The 16,691-nt window shown below is 43.3% G+C and overlaps 1 protein-coding gene across 1 annotated transcript in view; it reads right to left on the bottom strand.

Moving 5' to 3' along the window:
* Positions 1–5,792: 5,792 nt before the first annotated feature.
* DCTN5 (dynactin subunit 5) overlaps positions 5,793–16,691 on the bottom strand; it is a 28,595-nt gene continuing 17,696 nt past the window's right edge. Inside the window, exons 4-6 of the mRNA XM_054452991.2 lie at positions 14,342–14,453; positions 9,924–10,026; positions 5,793–8,608 (exon numbers count right to left, since the gene is read on the bottom strand). Of these exons, the coding sequence (XP_054308966.1) occupies positions 8,511–8,608; positions 9,924–10,026; positions 14,342–14,453 (313 nt within the window). The 3' untranslated portion in view covers positions 5,793–8,510. The remainder of the gene's footprint in view (positions 8,609–9,923; positions 10,027–14,341; positions 14,454–16,691) is intronic.

Below are 16,691 nucleotides of genomic sequence, written 5' to 3'. Positions count from 1 at the left end.
ACTACAAAAACAGTCGTGGCCTGTTCAGCAATCATAACATTGCATTTTTTCAACCATCTCTTACTCTCAGCTAGGCCTTTCCTCTGGAAGGGTTGTATGTAAGAGGCACAAAAGCATTTTTGTAGATAAACTTTTTTTTTTTTTTTTTTTTTGAGACACGGTCTGGCTCTGTTGCCCAGGCTGGAGTGTGGTGGCACGATTTTGGCTCACTGCAACCTCCGCATCCTGGGCTCAAGCCATCCTCCTACCTCAGCCTCCTAAGTAGCTGGAACCAAAGGTACATGCCATCATGTCCAGCTAATTTTTGCATTTTTTGTAGACACAGGGTTTCACCATGTTGCCAGGCTGGTCTTGAACTCCTGAGCTCAAGCAATCTGCCCACCTTGGCCTCCCGAAGTGCTGGGATCATATGCGTCCATCACTGCGCCTGGCCAACATTTTTATTTTTAACTATCATCCTAGAGTTCAAGTAGATAAACGTTTTTATGCAACTTAACCAGAAAGACATTCAGAAATTGGTAATTATGTGTGGAGGGTTGAACTATGTCCCCATAAAAATTCATGCTGAAGCCTTAACCACCTACCTGTACCTCAAAATGTGAGTATATTTGGAGATAGGCCCTGAAGAGGTAACTAAGTTAAAATGGGATTGTTAGGATGGGCCCTAATCCAACCTGAGTGGTATCCTTATTAAAAGAGAAGATTAGGACACAGAAACACAGACAGAAGGACCATACAAGGACACAGTAAGAAGGCAGCCATCTGCAAGCCAAGCAGAGAGGCCTCAGAAGAATCTAAAGCTGTCGACACCTTGTCCTGGACTTTCAGCCTCCAGAACTGCAGGAAAATAAGTTTCCATTGTGTAAGCCACTCAGTTTGTGGTACTTTGTTATGGTATCCTTAGCAAACTAATAAAGGATGATACCCTGAATTTTTAAAAATTTCAAAATGTGTTTACATAATCTTCCACCCCTTTTGTCCTGATTATTCAATGAGCAGACTAGAAAAGCCTAATACCTTTCTGGAGACAGCTACATTTTAATAATCCACCTACCTTACTAAGCTGTGTGTGCTGGGAGAAAAGTGAGGGAAGTAGAGTCAGGCTGTCAGTCCACTGTTGCAAGCTGCAACTAATCCCAAAACTGAATGCAACAAGTCAACAGCAGTGAGAGAAGCCCCAGAGAAGGTTTGAGTCTGGTCTGTCAAAAGCAGGTGGAGGGGTCACAGTCCTTGCGATGTGCCCTTCCCCAGCTTGGAGCTTTTGGCAAATATTAGAAGTTAGGAATGCAATTAGCCTCTGTATTAGAGACAAAGAGCCTATCAGCAGCTTGATCTTAGATGGTCCCATTAGAGAATAAGCCCTTTTCAGCCAGGTTCCAAGACGTTTTCATAGTTTAGCACTCCATGGAGGGAGTCCTTAATCTCCAACGGCCCCAACGTCTGAGTCCTGGTCATTGAGCCTGTGTCTGCTTTCAGTTCAGCATAGCTCGTGTTGAGGCTAAAGCAGCTCAAGGCAGACAGTAGCAGGTTTCAGCTTAGAGTCAGGGCCAGGCAATTAGGATCTGGGAATTTGAGACTCTGAACAAGCCAGCTGCTTTTCTTCAGCAGCAGTGAAGGCATGCTGCGTGGCCAGACAGCTGTGGTCCAAGTGACATGCAAGGCTGCCTTTTTATCTTGTTGGTCTTAGAGTCCAATTGACCCACTCAAAAAAAATGCATATTAGACTAGACAATCATCAGCTTCTAAGGGTAGAAATTTGATTTTGACAAGGGCTCATTAGCAATTTAACTGTATTTTCATTTTCCAAACAGATTGTTTCTCTCTACATGTTGTCTCCCTCTTTCCCGAGGCTCCAATAGGCATGAATCACAGCAAAAATCATCAGTTACAGCTTGTTCTGGTTCCAATATCCGAAGAATTTAAATTCCAACCTATCCACTAGTGGCTAAAAACTAGAAAGCTGTATCCCACTAACACCTTTCGTATTTTATTTTTGAGTAGCTTTATTTGATTGGGGTGATCCCTCTAGCTTTTATGAAATTAACAAGCATAAAACTTTTTTTTGAAGAGATGAGTAGCTGGGACTACAAGGGCACGCCACTGTGTCCGGCTAAGGTGTTTTTTAAGCAATGAAATCAACCAGTAAAAACAAGTTCAAATATTTTTCATTCATACACTCAAGGTCTGCTGAGCATCCACTGCATGTGTTTTACTTGTTCCATCCATTAGAAAGGTTTACTAAAAAATGGCGGGGCACAGTGGCTCATGACTGTAATCCCAGCACTTAGGGAGGCCAAGATCGCTTGAGCCCAGGAGTTCAAGACTAGTCTGGGCAACATGGTAAAACCCTGTCTCTATTTAAAAAATAAAAAAATACAAGCAAGTTTTTTTTTTAAAAAAAATGATGATCTATTAAAGAAAATGCTCCTAATTCTCTTACATCTTTTCATAGCTGTTTCCATGTTCTCATATTCCCATCCTTGTCAATGTGGAATTTTTTGTTGTTGTTTTTGTTTTGCTTTGTTTTGTTTTTTGAGACTGAGTCTCGTTCTGTCACCCAGGCTGGAGTGCAGTGGCGCAATCTCCGCTCACTGCAAGCTCCGCCCCCCGGGTTTGCGCCATTTTCCAGCCTCAGCCTCCCAAGTAGCTGGGAATACAGGCACCCGCCACCACGCCTGGCTAATTTTTTTGTATTTTTAGTAGAGACGGGGTTTCACTGTGTTAGCCAGGATGGTCTCGATCTCCTGACCTCACGATCTGCCCGCCTCGGCCTCCCAAAGTGATGGGATTACAGGCATGAGCCACTGCACCTGGCCGAACATGGAATTTGTTTTATACAGTTGCAATTATGGTCCATTAATACAATCTATTTGTATGTTACCAGTAACAGTAATACTAACAGTGAACCCTTATTAAGCATTTACTATGTGCCAGGCACAGGGCTAAGAGTTTTACAGAGATGATCTCATTTACCTTGGGTTACTTACCCAACCAAGGTTTATAGCCAGCAGGTGGCAAAGCTTGAATTCCAACCTAACTCTGCTGACTCCCAAGTACACCCACCTGCACACTTGCTTCTTGGGCCTTGTTTGTCTGGCAAGTCCTAAATCCCAGACTCATTTGTTCACTTGCTTGCTTCCTCCCTCCCTACCAAAACACAATACGATCTGTCGGTTAAACTCAATAGACTAAAAACTCCGGGTTCAAATGCCAGCTCCTCCATCACTAGCTGTATGACCTTGGGAAAGTACTTAATCTCTCTGTGCCTCAATTTCCATGTTTACAAAATGAGATAAAGTGCCCATTATAGTGCCCATTTCCTAGGATTCTATCCAGGAGATGATGTGCCTATTTCCTAAGGTTCTTGTAATGAGATTCTGCAAGGACAGCACTCCAAATAGTACAGGCACATGGTTTTGACAGTTGTTTCTGTTATTATTGAAATAAAAAGAACCTATACCTGTTCCCAGGAAGCTCAGAGTCTCTCACAGGCCTTTTCAGTTCCTGGGGCTCCCATATTTCCTCATTCTCCCAGACTCCTCTGACCCTACTCTTCCTCAGGCTCTTACTGCTCCTGTGGGAAATTAGAAAGAGCAGCCAGCAGACAACACCAACTGAGATGAATGCAGCTGAAATGGCACAGGTCAGTATGGCCAAGAAACACCATGGGCTAATGTTCAGACCCATAGTCTGAAAGCCAGAGTGGGTGTGAATTTCACTCCCGTGTCTCTTTTCTTGGATGGTTTTCATCTGCATGACCCATTTGCCCAATGCCTAATGGAAGTGAAGATACAGAAAAGTCCAGGTACTGTTTTCAGGGAAGTAAGATGTCCTGTGCCAACTCTTCTCACTTCAGGGTCCAAGTCAGAGTGCACAAGGAAAGCAGGTGGGGCTGGCCCACCAGCAAAAGCTTCAGGAGAGCAAGGGATTGGCTGACTGGGCTGCAAGGGTAGTGTTCAAACCCAGCTGCCTTGGAGGCCAAGATAGTGGAGGAGCTGCATAAAACATGGATTTTGCAGTCAAGTAAGAGCTGGCCTTGATTCCAGCTCAGCCATTTATTAGATGTGTGGCACTGGGCAAATTTACTTAACCTCTCTGAATATCAGTTTCCTCTGCTGTAAAACAGGCTGTGAAAATCCCACTTTTTTGACAGTTGGGAGGATTAAATGTTTGCACCCCATAGATACAAAACAAGGAAGGGTGATTTCTCCATCTCTTCTTTGTGGTGGACTGATTATAAAGGGCCAGATGTTTTAAATTTTATTTTAAATTTTAAAAATATGTAAGAATGCTATGCCTTATACTCTAAGGGGTTTTGCTCAAGGTGTATCACTTCCTAATAAAAGTAGGTATAACTGCCATTTATTGAGTGCTCACCCTGAGCCAGTACTTACGCTTTACATGTATAAATGCATTTCAATCCTCATAATACCCTATCCAACTTCCCCATTTTATGGATGAGAAACCTGAGGTTCCACGAAGTAAGATAACTTGCTCAAAGTCACAAGGCTAGCCAATGGCAGGCTGGGATTTGATCGGCCTGACTCTAGCACTCACACTCCTCACCACTATGATGGCTCTCAAAATGGGCCCCTCAGACCCTCTCTGTATTTTGATTCTTTGGCTTTCTCCCTCACTAAGCTGTGAGATCCCTATGAGAAAGAACTGGCTCCATCTTAGTCTCCACTGTATCCCCAGGACCTAGGAAGTGCTTGGCACCTAGTAGTGGCTTGGAAAGCACTTGTTAAATGAATAAATGAGTGATGGTGTCTCTCTTCTCTGTGCAGCATATGGTGAGGGGCCCACCTTCTTACCCCTAAATGGAAGCAAGCACATATTCTACTAAAAGCACAAGCCCATTGCTGGGGGTGCTCTTCAAGTGTTTCAGTTATCATGTACTTATGGGAACTGCAGAAGTTGGCAAGAAATTTTGCTGAGACCAGTTCTGAAAAAACCAGGCCTTTGGACATGCTGTCCTAACACCGCCAGTATCATTTCAGGTGACTTGCAGCTCCATAGAAGCTAACCCCCAGGAGACCAGCCAGCTGGATTTGACTACCTATAGTCACCATCCAGGTTGTCAGATGCCAATTTTTTTTCAGGAGAATAGCTGAGGCTAGGCAGAATATGGCTGGGCAGCACCCTCTAGGCTCTCACTGAATAGAAAAGGATACACAGAAAGGCCTCCCTAGCCACCAAGACCTCTTCTTTATAGCTGAGAAACTTCCAAGGATATGTTAACTATGAACAATGTTTGTCTGATTAATTTCAAGTCTGCCAGATGGGTCAGTGACTAAGAAAGGAACTGTGGCCTCAGATCCTGAGTTAACTGGTTCATGCAGAAGTGAGTAATACAGAAGCCACCACCAACCCCAAATAACCACAAGGGCTCTGTGCAGCTATGTAAAACAGAATCAGTCAACAGGAGGCTCACAAGACAATCATTCACCTTTGTTCCCTGCACCAGGGATCCTGCAATCTGAGACTTATCTTGAGCTGGAGTAAGGTCTGAGGCATGCTGGCAGGGTGTGTGAGGGTTGAGGATGAGAGTGGTCACATCCAGGCAGTCATTCTATTAAGGATGTGCTAGATGACCCACATACTCAGGCCTGACTCCTCAGGAGCTCACAGCTAGTAGGGGTTCAGACAAGAACACAGGTACATAACTAAAACTCTATTGGTAATGGCCCCTGGGTAAGGTGCTATGGGGACCATAAGGAAGCAGTTCCATGGCCCAGTCAGCTCATCTGGGGAAAAAAAATAAAATAAAAAGGAAGCAGTTCCAGACAGAAGACCATCTCCAAATGGTTCTTTATTGAACACCCACTTTGGCTAGGCAATATCCTCCCCCTGCCCTCTAATCCAGGCTCAGGTACCCCCAATGGAGTATCCTCAGAAGGCACCTCCCAAGACCAGAAGTAATTAAAGATTGGGCAGAGGGTAAGGGACAGCAGGGAGAGGGAGGAAAATGAAGACACCAGGGAAAGAGGAGAAGCCTGAACTGGACAGCTGCTGCTTTGTCCTGCCCAGCACCCATTCGTCCCTTCTTCAGGTAATATCATCTGCCACCACAACCAGCAGCACCAACTCTCAGTCTCTGTGGGTACATGCCAGGCCTGTCCATTCGGTGTATTCCATCTTCCTGGCCACAATGATGACTTGAGGCTAGATACCTTCCTCATCTGGACCAATGAGAACCAAATCCAGCAGTTCTGTCAGCAAAGGGGAGCTCTTTTTATCAATAACTGGTGCTGTGGGGCTACACTGTGAAGCCCAAGAATAAAGCCAACTCAAATGAAAGCAGAGCTGAGAGCCAAAGAGACAGATCCCTGTTTGGAGCCCTGGGATGCAGCCTGAAGCCCAATCTAGCCCATCCTTTTCAGCTACGTGAGCCATTAAATTCCCTCTGCCCCAAGTGAACTGGAAAGAGTCCCAACCAAGGTCCTTCCCATCTGGTTGTTCTTCTGGAAGTATTTTGAGGACAAGGAGATTTTCTTCTCTAGGGTTATAAAAGTAATTGTGTGGTGACAGGCTGTTCCTAGGTCCCTGGGGTGAGAGCCACCATGGAGACAGAGTCCAGCTCGCCTTTCCTAGGATACACACTCACGACTGTCAACACATCTTCGAATACATCAGCACATAATTATAAACTCCTATTGTTTGTAGTAGCTATTGTTTTTGTCTTCCCACCACCTTGTTTTGGATGAAGAAAAGGTCATGACCCAGACTGGATTAATCATGTGGCCAAACACGCATGGCCACAGTGACTGATCCAAGAGGACATGGAACTCACAACAAACCACTGAGAACTTTGGGAGTTTCCAAATTAGAACTGGAGGGAAGAAACCTTTCATTCAGGGCCCCCAAGCTGGGAGGATGCAGGTCTGGAGCTGTCAGCTGTCATGGCTCCAAATGCATGGAGAAGGCTCATGTGCAGCAGGAGGAAAGGAAGCCAACACAGAGGCCTGGTTGAGTCTGCTTGTTGTCTCCCAGTGGCCATTCTTCCCCCACTCCTTTTTACTAGCAGAATCTCCTTCCTCAGAGTTTTGGCTGCCCAAGTAGAAACTAAATTTACAACCTCCTTTGTTGCTAACTGTGGCCACATGGCAAAACAGTAGGAACCTCGGTGCCTGATGACATCATGGACCAGCCCCTTGCCTGGCCTGGACCAGCTGACTATCACTGCACTGTTATGGAAGAGAGAAATAAACTTCCATCTTGTCGAAGCTATGTATTTTGGTGGTTTTAATGTATAAACATTTAAAAAATGACAAACTAGAAAGGATTTCTAGATGGAACTAGTGGGCAATGATTACATACAGCTGTTTCGTTTTGCAAACCCCACAACTGGATATTAAGTCAGGATAGCTCCTGCTAAATTCTAACCTCAAGGCTGAACTGTTCTGCCCTATTCACTTACAGATCAGAGCATTAAGCAAGGACAACCTTCTTAGCCCCTCACTTCTAAATCTTCCTTCTAAGCTAAGAGGTCAGAGCAGAACCAGGAAAGGTTGTGCTATTTGGCCAGAAGGAGATGGTAAGAACAGCCCTAGCAACTTCATTTACTCCTGAGGCTCTGTGCCCACAAACTGATTCTAAGAGCCCTTCATGTATATATGCGAATGAGCTCTAAGTACAGACATTTTGGTGTGAATTGTGGAGTTTATGGAAAATACAGGGTAGGCTGAATGGTTCTAGGCCAGGGAGCAAGAGTTCACAAATGCGGTGTCTTCAATGAAATAAGGTAAGTACCTTGAAGCAAGGAGCAACCGCCTGACTAATGCATCCACATGAGAGACTCAAATCTAACACTTGGCAAAATTACAATCTGGGATACTGAGGCCACTTTTAGTGAAAGCCAAAGGCCCTAGGTCAAAATGCTAAAAAGTCTTTTACTAACTATCCTAGGACAGCTAAGGTCATTTTGGGAAGAAGAGAGAGAAACACTACTCACCCCTCCCTTCAAGTTTTAATAGCCAACAGGAATCTGGGCTCTGAAAAGTCACAAACACCATTCCCAAGATAATGAGCAATTCCAACAACTGGCCAAATGTGTTAGCAGCAGAAAAGCTGGGCATTACCTGTGTGAGAGGCGCTCAGCATGGGCAGTGAATGGCCGTGAGCAGCGCACCAGCTACATAGCCTCCACACCAGAAGGGTGCTGCTGCTCTGCAGGTCCGTTTCAGGCGGGATCCAGCCATCCACAGGACCAAGGGGCTGGAGCATGGGAACAGATGATTCTGTGTTCCACAGATAATGGTACAAAGTGGACTGTTCATAGATAAGGTGTAAGCACAGCATTTGAAGTCAGCTCCTTCAGATGGTCTGTCTGTTAGTGAATTCTTAAGCGCTTAGAGCCTTGAAGATCGAGAAATTCTACAGAAATTTTTTAAAAGGAGGAGGGTGGTAGATGTCAAAGACACAAGAGCTCTTTGTAGGTGCTGACTGGCTCACTTTGTCCCCAGGTTCATCTTAGAGCTCAAGCAGATTCAAGACATGAGGCAGAGATGCTAAATTTGTGTCAGGGGCAAAAACTTCTGGTAGTAGCTCTTGGTGACGTCAATCATCAGCTCCTGAGTGCACTCCGGGAGCTCCCCTGAGAAGAGTCCTGGGGAAAGAAAGACCCAGCTCTAAGGAGCTTGAAGAAGTTACAAGAGGTTAAGATATTTCTCTGGCAATATCCTTCTCACCATAATCAGATGCATGTCTGACAATCACTTAAACAATTGCTGAGGCTGTTCTGGTCCAGCGCTTGCTAAGAACAGCTAAACTTTTTCACAGCAGGACCCCAATATGGAGAAATTACTAAACAGAAGTCTCTCCTTCCTCCTCTGCAAAAGCAGAGATGCATGACACGGTAGAATAGCCAAATGCCTCCCCAAAGAATCTGAGTGATGATTTTGTTCATCTTAGAAACTCAGATTCAATGATCTGAGAGATGAGATTTATTTTTTATTGGAGAAACAATTAAACCACTCAGTGGTAGGTATCATATACTGTCAAATCTCTCTGTTCATATTATTTTCTATCTGTGAATTTATGACGTGCCTCTGTATATGCTACATGATTTCAGTTGTGTAAAACAACATGGAGAAGAAGATACTGTCTTGGGGTAGGGCTAAGGGAATGTGAGGTTTTCTCCTTCCTTCTGCTTTTCAGTGTTTTCCAAGTTTTCTGAGAGAAGTATGTATCACTTTCGTTTCCTCAAGTTTTATAATTTGGAACTCTGGGCTCCTGACGGGCTTTACTTGTGAGCATTCTATCAGCCAAGGTCCAGAGATAATGTATTAATATTTGCCCCTCTCAGGTATCCCCAAGGTATTGCTGGTCTTAGACCATGGTTTATGCTAACTTTTCAGTCTGGGAATTCCTGGGCCATGTGGAATGTACAAATTAAACCCATGACCAATGTGAGGGTAAGCCCAGTGCTAAAATTCTCTAGACAGACTTTTTCTACCCAGAGCCCAGGCCAGGCAAGAAATGCTTTCTTGTACATTCCCTGTGTTGGCAGCAGATTTGTTTTACATCGACTTTTCCTTGAGAGGGAATCCTTTAAGAGTATTTGAGGATCTCTGTCATGTGTGGATCCAAGGCTTTATTTCCATCCCGACATGAGTATCACCCCTCAAATCACTCTATTATGAAGACAGCATTAACCCATGCAATCTCACAGCTTGGGCTTAGCTTCCTCTTTGTGTTTGGCCCTTCATAATTTCCTTATTTTCTGGTGAACCCAATTATGCATTTAAACAGATGCTTGTTATATGTTAGGTAGCATTTCTAGGTACTTTGTACAGGTGAATTTCTAAGTTAGCTCTATCAACATATTGCCAGAGACAGGAATTGTATGCATTACTTTTGTGATGGAAAATACAATTGAGTTTTAGGAAGTTAAAATAAAATTAATCAACACCCAAGGTTACCTGGGCAGCCTGAGAAGACAGTGAATGGTGGAACCACAGTTTCTGGAGGTAATACTGTGTTGTCAAGAATTTTGCAGCAGTCTTTCAACACACATCGGCGCCCCTGAAATTAAAATCTTGTTAATAGGAAATGGATCAGTCGACTGTGTGAAAGGCTCCTTTCTATTTTCCCCATTCATGATATCATGTAATAGCCAGGGACAGTGACAAGAGGGTTGGTTGCAACTTCCTGCTTCAGATGGTACCTGACGAGAAGGAGACAGCAAGGTTGTGAGAGTGTGTGTTTGTGTACATTTCGGAGGGAAGGCTGTATGCTAGAGACAGGACAAACTGTCTCAGGCATTACAGACTGAATTTCAGTCTTCCATGAGCTCTGTTGAATTCTCCCTTTGATTTAGTGGACATTTGTGCTTTTGCTTGTCCAGCATCCATTCCCCTTTCTTCTGGTAACAGAACTGTATTATCCTTGGTAACCGTCCCATCCCCATCTCATCCATGTGCCACCCCCCAGCCTACACACCAAACCCCAAGCCTGGAAACAATAACAGGTCAGCATATGACCCCAATTAGTCTGATGGACCCCAACCTCAGGGTTTTTGCTGGGACTGCTGGGGAAAGCAGCACTTCCCACTGGGGTTTCCAGAGGATAGGCTGGAAGACTGGAATAGGCATCTTATTTCCATGAAGGAAGAACCTGCCTGGGAGTGAACCTCCCAGAGGAAAGCAGCAGAGATGGAGACTAATTCTTACAACATGGGCTGAACCTCTGGAGCCATTTGGCCATGACATTAGAATCTACTCCTATACTCTTGGTTTATATTCACCACCCATTCTACTCCGCACCCACCAGCTTAAGGTTGGTTGGTTGGTTTGCTGTTTTGTCAAACTGGAAAAATCCTGACAAATTCAGTTGGATATGAAACTATTAGTTCATTTGTTCTCCTACTGGTGAGTGATAGTCATGTGGATGTTTGAACCTCATCCCTGACTTTAACCACTATCACCACTTTTCAATTCTGCCATGATCCACAGCGTTTAGAGAGCAAGAAATAAGGTCTGAGAGCCTCATCTGTTTCATGGGGCTTCTGTGTACAGTTTACAGCTGTATCTTAGACTCCTTGCTGAGGAAATGAAAGTTTTGATCATTTTTGACTGCATTTACATCAGGGCCTGTTAGTTCACTGGTATCCTGGCTAGACAATCAGAAAATATACCTGACTGAGAATGTGGAAATCTTTACAAATACCAGGACAATGCTAACCAGTCCAGACCTCAGATTTCAGCAAAGAACATGATTGATTTGGTTGTGTTTAAAATTTTCCCCATTATTAAACACTTAAATCATATGTTTTTCTAGGAAAAGGTAGATTGCTAAATGAACTTCTTATGAAAGCATGTGAATTTCCTAAGTGGCTCTAAATTTCCCAAGTGGCTGATCTCTCTCCAGCTAGGTGGGTAACAGCTGTGAGAATACTTGGCAACATCTTTAGCTCAAAAGCACATTATGACTGTAGTTCTTCATTCTTCCTTGTAAAGTTATCTTCCATGGGTTACCTGCTAGTGGCAATTTCAAAAATATGGCAACTATCTTCCCTGGTGACCTCAAATTAACATAAACCCTAAGAATTCCTGTCATGACTAAGCTCCTACTAACTCAGACTAAGTTCATGAGGCACTGAGTAAAAGGACACCCAATGCGCTACATAAGGCATTATATAGTCCCATGGAGGGATCCACAGACAAAGGGCCCTGGAAAAGAAGACTAGTTGATGGGATATTTTCACTGTGTATACCAGCCACCATGCAGCCTGAAGGCACCTGCTCTGTCCACTGGTTGGCCATTTTGCCCACTTAGAGAAATAATGCTTAACTGGGTTTCAGAAGCTGTCTGGGTAGACTGATCAATCAAATTAAACATTTAAAATGTAGGTATTTCTTAGGCATGAATGTACTGGTAATAGCTGAGGAGGTAAAAGCTGAAACCTCTTTGTTTTTGGTGGGGGGACGGAGTCTCACTCTGTTGCCCTGGCTGGAGTGCAGTGGCGCCATCTCGGCTCACTGCAACCTCCACCTCTGGGTTCAAGCGATTCTCCTGTCTCAGCCTCCCAAGTATCTGGGATTACAGGCACGTGACACCATGCCGTTAATTTTTTTGTATTTTTAGTAGAGATGGGGTTTCACCATGTTGGCCAGGCTGGTCTTAAACTCCTGGCCTCAAGTGATCCTCCTGCCTCGGCCTCCCAAAGTGCTGGGGTTACAGGCATGAGCCACTGCGCCCAGCCTGAAACTACTTCTTTATTCTTCCCTAGAGAGCTTTCCAAGGAGTTATCAACTGCAGCCATGCTGCTAATACTACAGCCACCTACATATCCTGTGCAAGTAAGTTAGCATCTTGGAACCTTGGTTTCCTCATCTGTGAAACAGGATGGAAAACCAAATCTGCAGGGAGGTTGTCAAGAATAGAGAGAATAAATGTAAAACTCATAGTACAGTAATAGTGCCTATAAATATTGCTTGTTAAGCTTTTCCTTCAGGCATCTGGGCAATTCTGATGAACACCTACATCTTCACATATCCAAACGGAAATTAAGACTATATCACATGGGATGTTACAGGAAGGAGCTATGTGTCATGGGGACGGCTGGACTAACAGAGTTACTTCCAGTGCTGAGATTATAGAATTCTAAAAGAATCTCTCCTGAGATTATTTGTCAAGGCTCAGCAAGTACCGCCAATATGGTACAATGACTATATCACGAAGTAATGTATTAAAAAGTGGCATAAAAACAAGAGCACCTGACAACAGGATTGGAATTTCCTAAGCACTGGGAATAGAATTTGGATTTAACCTTTCAGACATTTTGCTCTGAGGATAAACGACAGGGTTATACGACTAGGCTACTGTGGTGGTATCTTCACTTTGCTAAGGAAAATATCAGAAAACCCCAACTGGAAGGCTAGCTTTTGTCAAGCAATTATGGTGAGGGGAGAGGATGAACTTTACTAACTTTCCCCTTGTCCCAAAGACTTTCTGTCCATCTTTGCTGTACCCTTGTAGCTCCTGGAATGTGAACTGTTTGGTTTCTGCAAGTTTTTTGATATTTCAGGGTCTGAGTCTTATCCAGGGCAGACAGCTGGCTCCATATTAACGGGAATGGTCATTAAAGAAACAGAGTCTTGGCTTTTCCTAGAATCTAGTCTGGAGTACAAATCTAAAATGCAGAAAACATTTTCCCTAAACATGGTTCTCGTAAATCCCAACTGAAATCAAGCTCATCATCTAAGGAATCACAGGAAATCCAACCTTGTTAAGCCTTGGTTGGGTTAAATCAACCTATTCCTAGGCTCCAATGGACCAGGGTCCTATAGATTCTGCTGAGCAAGGGGCCCGCTTGCACCCTGAATTACATATAAATGCCCTTTGATGACTTGAACCCTTCCTTACGCATGTGAATCTCTTCCCTGAAATGCCTGTCTTCCCCCAATTTCAACTCACCCTTCAGATTTCCTTACTCCCATTAGACTGTAAGCTCCGTGAAGTAAGGCAACAAGTAGGCCATATAGCAGCATAGCTAATAATCATATTGCCTGGGTTTAAATCCCAGGTCTACTGCTTTCTAGCCCTATCAAATCCCTTAACTTTTGTTTTTGTTTTTTTTTAAGAGAAAGGGTCTTGCTTTGTTGCCCAGGTTGGTCTTGAACTCCTGGGCTCAAGGGATCCTCCTGCCTTGGCCTCCCTAAGTGCTGGGATTACAGGCAACAGTCATCACACCTGGCCCCAAATCCCTTAATATTTAAGGTCCTCAATCTTCTCATCTGCAAATAGGGATAACACCTAACACATCTGAATGGTTGTAAGGATTAAATGAAATCATCAAAGGAAAGAGTTTAACATCATATAGAGGAGACTTGATAAATGCTTGCCAGTATTAATGTCTAGAAAATATTCCAAATCTTTTTATTTATTTATTTATTTATTTTTAAGACAGTGTCTTGCATTGTTGCCCAGACTGGAAAGCAGTGGTGCAATCTTGGCTCACTGCAACCTCCGCCTCCTGGGTTCAAGTGATTTTCCTGCCTCAGCCTCCCGAGTAGCTGGGACTACAGGCATGCGCCACCATGCCTAGCTAATTTTTGTATTTTTGTAGAGATAGGGTTTTGCCATGTTGGCCAGACTGGTCTCAAACTCCTGACCTCAAGTGATCCGCCCGCCTCAACCTCCCAAAAAGCTGGGATTACAGGCATGAGCCACCGCACCCGGCTGAAAAAATTCCATATCTGTCAAGAAAAATCCAACTCTGGGAAGACTGGAAACCACTGCTACCCTGCTTGGTCACAGAAACAGGGTCCCACCGATGTGAGGGATGGGAGCTGAAGGGAAAGTGAGGCTGCTTCGCCAGCCAAGTCATCATACTCACAATCACACAGTTCTTCCCAACATGAACATAGGAACCAATCTGAGCTGCATTGACCACACAATCTTCCTCAATAAAGACATGGTCTCCAATATGTAAAGGAAAGAATGCAACACTAGAAGAGGAAAAGAAGACGAACAAAGAAAGGTCAAGATGATGTACTTTGGGTCAAGGTTTATAGAACCACAGTTCATAATCTGAACTTTATCATCTTAGCAAGACTGTTCCCAGCAAGGAAACAAACCTCAGGCTAGAAAAATTATACAATATTGAAGAAAATGAATATGATTACTAGTTCAAAATTGCAATAGTACACCAAAGAAATATGCAAGGAAAAACCAAGGCAGGAGGGGCAAGATCTTCAAAGCTAAAAGAGCAGGTACCAAATAAAAATCAATGAACGTTTGTTCATTCCCACTTCCTTTGAAAATGCTCACAGATCACATTTTTAGTAACCTGCCTTATAATGTTCCAGGGGATTGACAGTAGGCTCATGAGTTATAATTTCCGCATTCAGCATACTAAAAATTTATTCATTCACAGATTTCAGTGAGTGAATACTATGTGCCAGACTCAATGCTAGAAATTAGGGCTACAATAATGACAAAAGAGACAGAACACTGTCCACGAGCAGCTTACAATCAAGAGAAGAAATGAGATTAAATAGTAAGTAGTGACAACTGTGATAAGGGCTACAGAAACACAATATCAAGTTATGAGCATATATAACAAGGAGACCTTACCTAGTCCACGGCTTTAGGAAAAACTTAATTGACTTTGAGTAGGAGTCAGCAGGCTTTCTCCAGATATCTGACATCATTCCCATCCCGTTCTCTAAGGTTCCTCAAATGTCACTGACAGTGGTTCTGTGACCACATTTATATGTAATTTCTATACCTTGGGATGTAAAATATTTGGACTGGAATGAATATAAAGTGCTAGATGCTCACTAGAGAAAAGGGAAGTAGAAATGCAGAGAGAAGGGCAGTATAGAAGAATTCCAATTCTGTTCTGTTCCGTCCAGAATATTTTTTCAGAGATGATACCTGTCCTCTATGAACCTATAATTTGTTTAAATCTTCCTTAACCATTAGTAGTTTCGGTCTGTACCTCTCGTGCAGCAATGCATTCCTTGATCTCATCACAGTCTGTAGCAGTACCGACAGTTCTTTAATTTTAAATTTAAGATTCCAAGTTTGATAGTATTATCTGGTTCTGGTATGATATGCAGGTAGAAAAAAAATCCACATTCAGCTTCTATTCACATTTTGCTATTTACACTTTCATATTTTCTGCATTTCTCACATGTACTAGTCCTATTTACACATTCCTTCATTCAGCAATAAACCCCTTGTTCACTCTTGGTGCTTTTCCTGTGCCATATCCAACCCAACAATGCTGTTAATCAACATCTCTAGTAATGTATCAGTCACACCATATAAAACCATAATAGGGTACCAGGAGGTTTTCTGGTTTCCCCCTAGTAGCCTTCAAAGCTAATCATGTGAATGTTTTATAATGATTCCCTGATCCAGTTCTTGTATGTCATGGAAAGCCTGGAATCCAACATCATTATTGGAAATGTGGGATCATTTCTGCATGATATACTTCTGGGTATTATCATTAGTTTGAGTTAATTGCTCCCTTTTCTGTTCCTTCCTAACCATGGTCATACCTCTGTGACAGGTGTATCACATCATATAGTAGCTGTCATATGTCGCTATCTGATTATGTTAATTGCTTCTACAACTAGACTTTGGGAATCTTGAGGCAGGAATTTTATTTTATCTACCGTTATATATTCTCAGCTTACAACCCAGCTGCAGGCATGAGGAAGGTGCTCAATAAATGCTTGCTGACTTACTGGATGAAATGCAGATGGGTGCCAGGAGGGCAATTAGCCAAGGAGGAGAGAAGCAAAGAGGCAAAGAGAATACTTTAGCACCATATCAGCTATGGTGGTCAGTTTGCCTGCTCTGTCCCTGACCTTTCTTGGACAGTCTTTATTCCCACTGAAGGATCAGTGGACCTGACTTGACTCTGCCCTTTGGGTCAAAGTCGTTCAGATCAGGGATACTTAAGGTGAGTCAATCAGATTCTCTCTCTCAGGAGTTTGGAAATAACACATAAGATCTCTAGTTGGTGTCTGCTGGAAGCCTAAATGGAGAAATGATATAAATTAGAGGCTGAGTCAGCAAGGTAGGCTCCATGAACAAATGGGGCAAGTATCTGTGAGACAGAAAAGCCAAGTAGAAATGCAGAGAGAAGGGCAGTATAGAAGAAAAAATACAATCTCAGATACAGGGAGGGATAGGTAGACAAAACAGTCTTGATTCCGGCTAGCTGTCCAATT

Source organism: Pongo pygmaeus, chromosome 18 (genome assembly GCF_028885625.2).
Source record: "Pongo pygmaeus isolate AG05252 chromosome 18, NHGRI_mPonPyg2-v2.0_pri, whole genome shotgun sequence".
In the NCBI taxonomy this organism is placed as follows: Eukaryota; Metazoa; Chordata; class Mammalia; order Primates; family Hominidae; genus Pongo; species Pongo pygmaeus.
The sequence above is the reverse complement of the archived record's forward strand: the minus strand, read 5'-3'. Positions and strand labels throughout refer to the sequence as shown.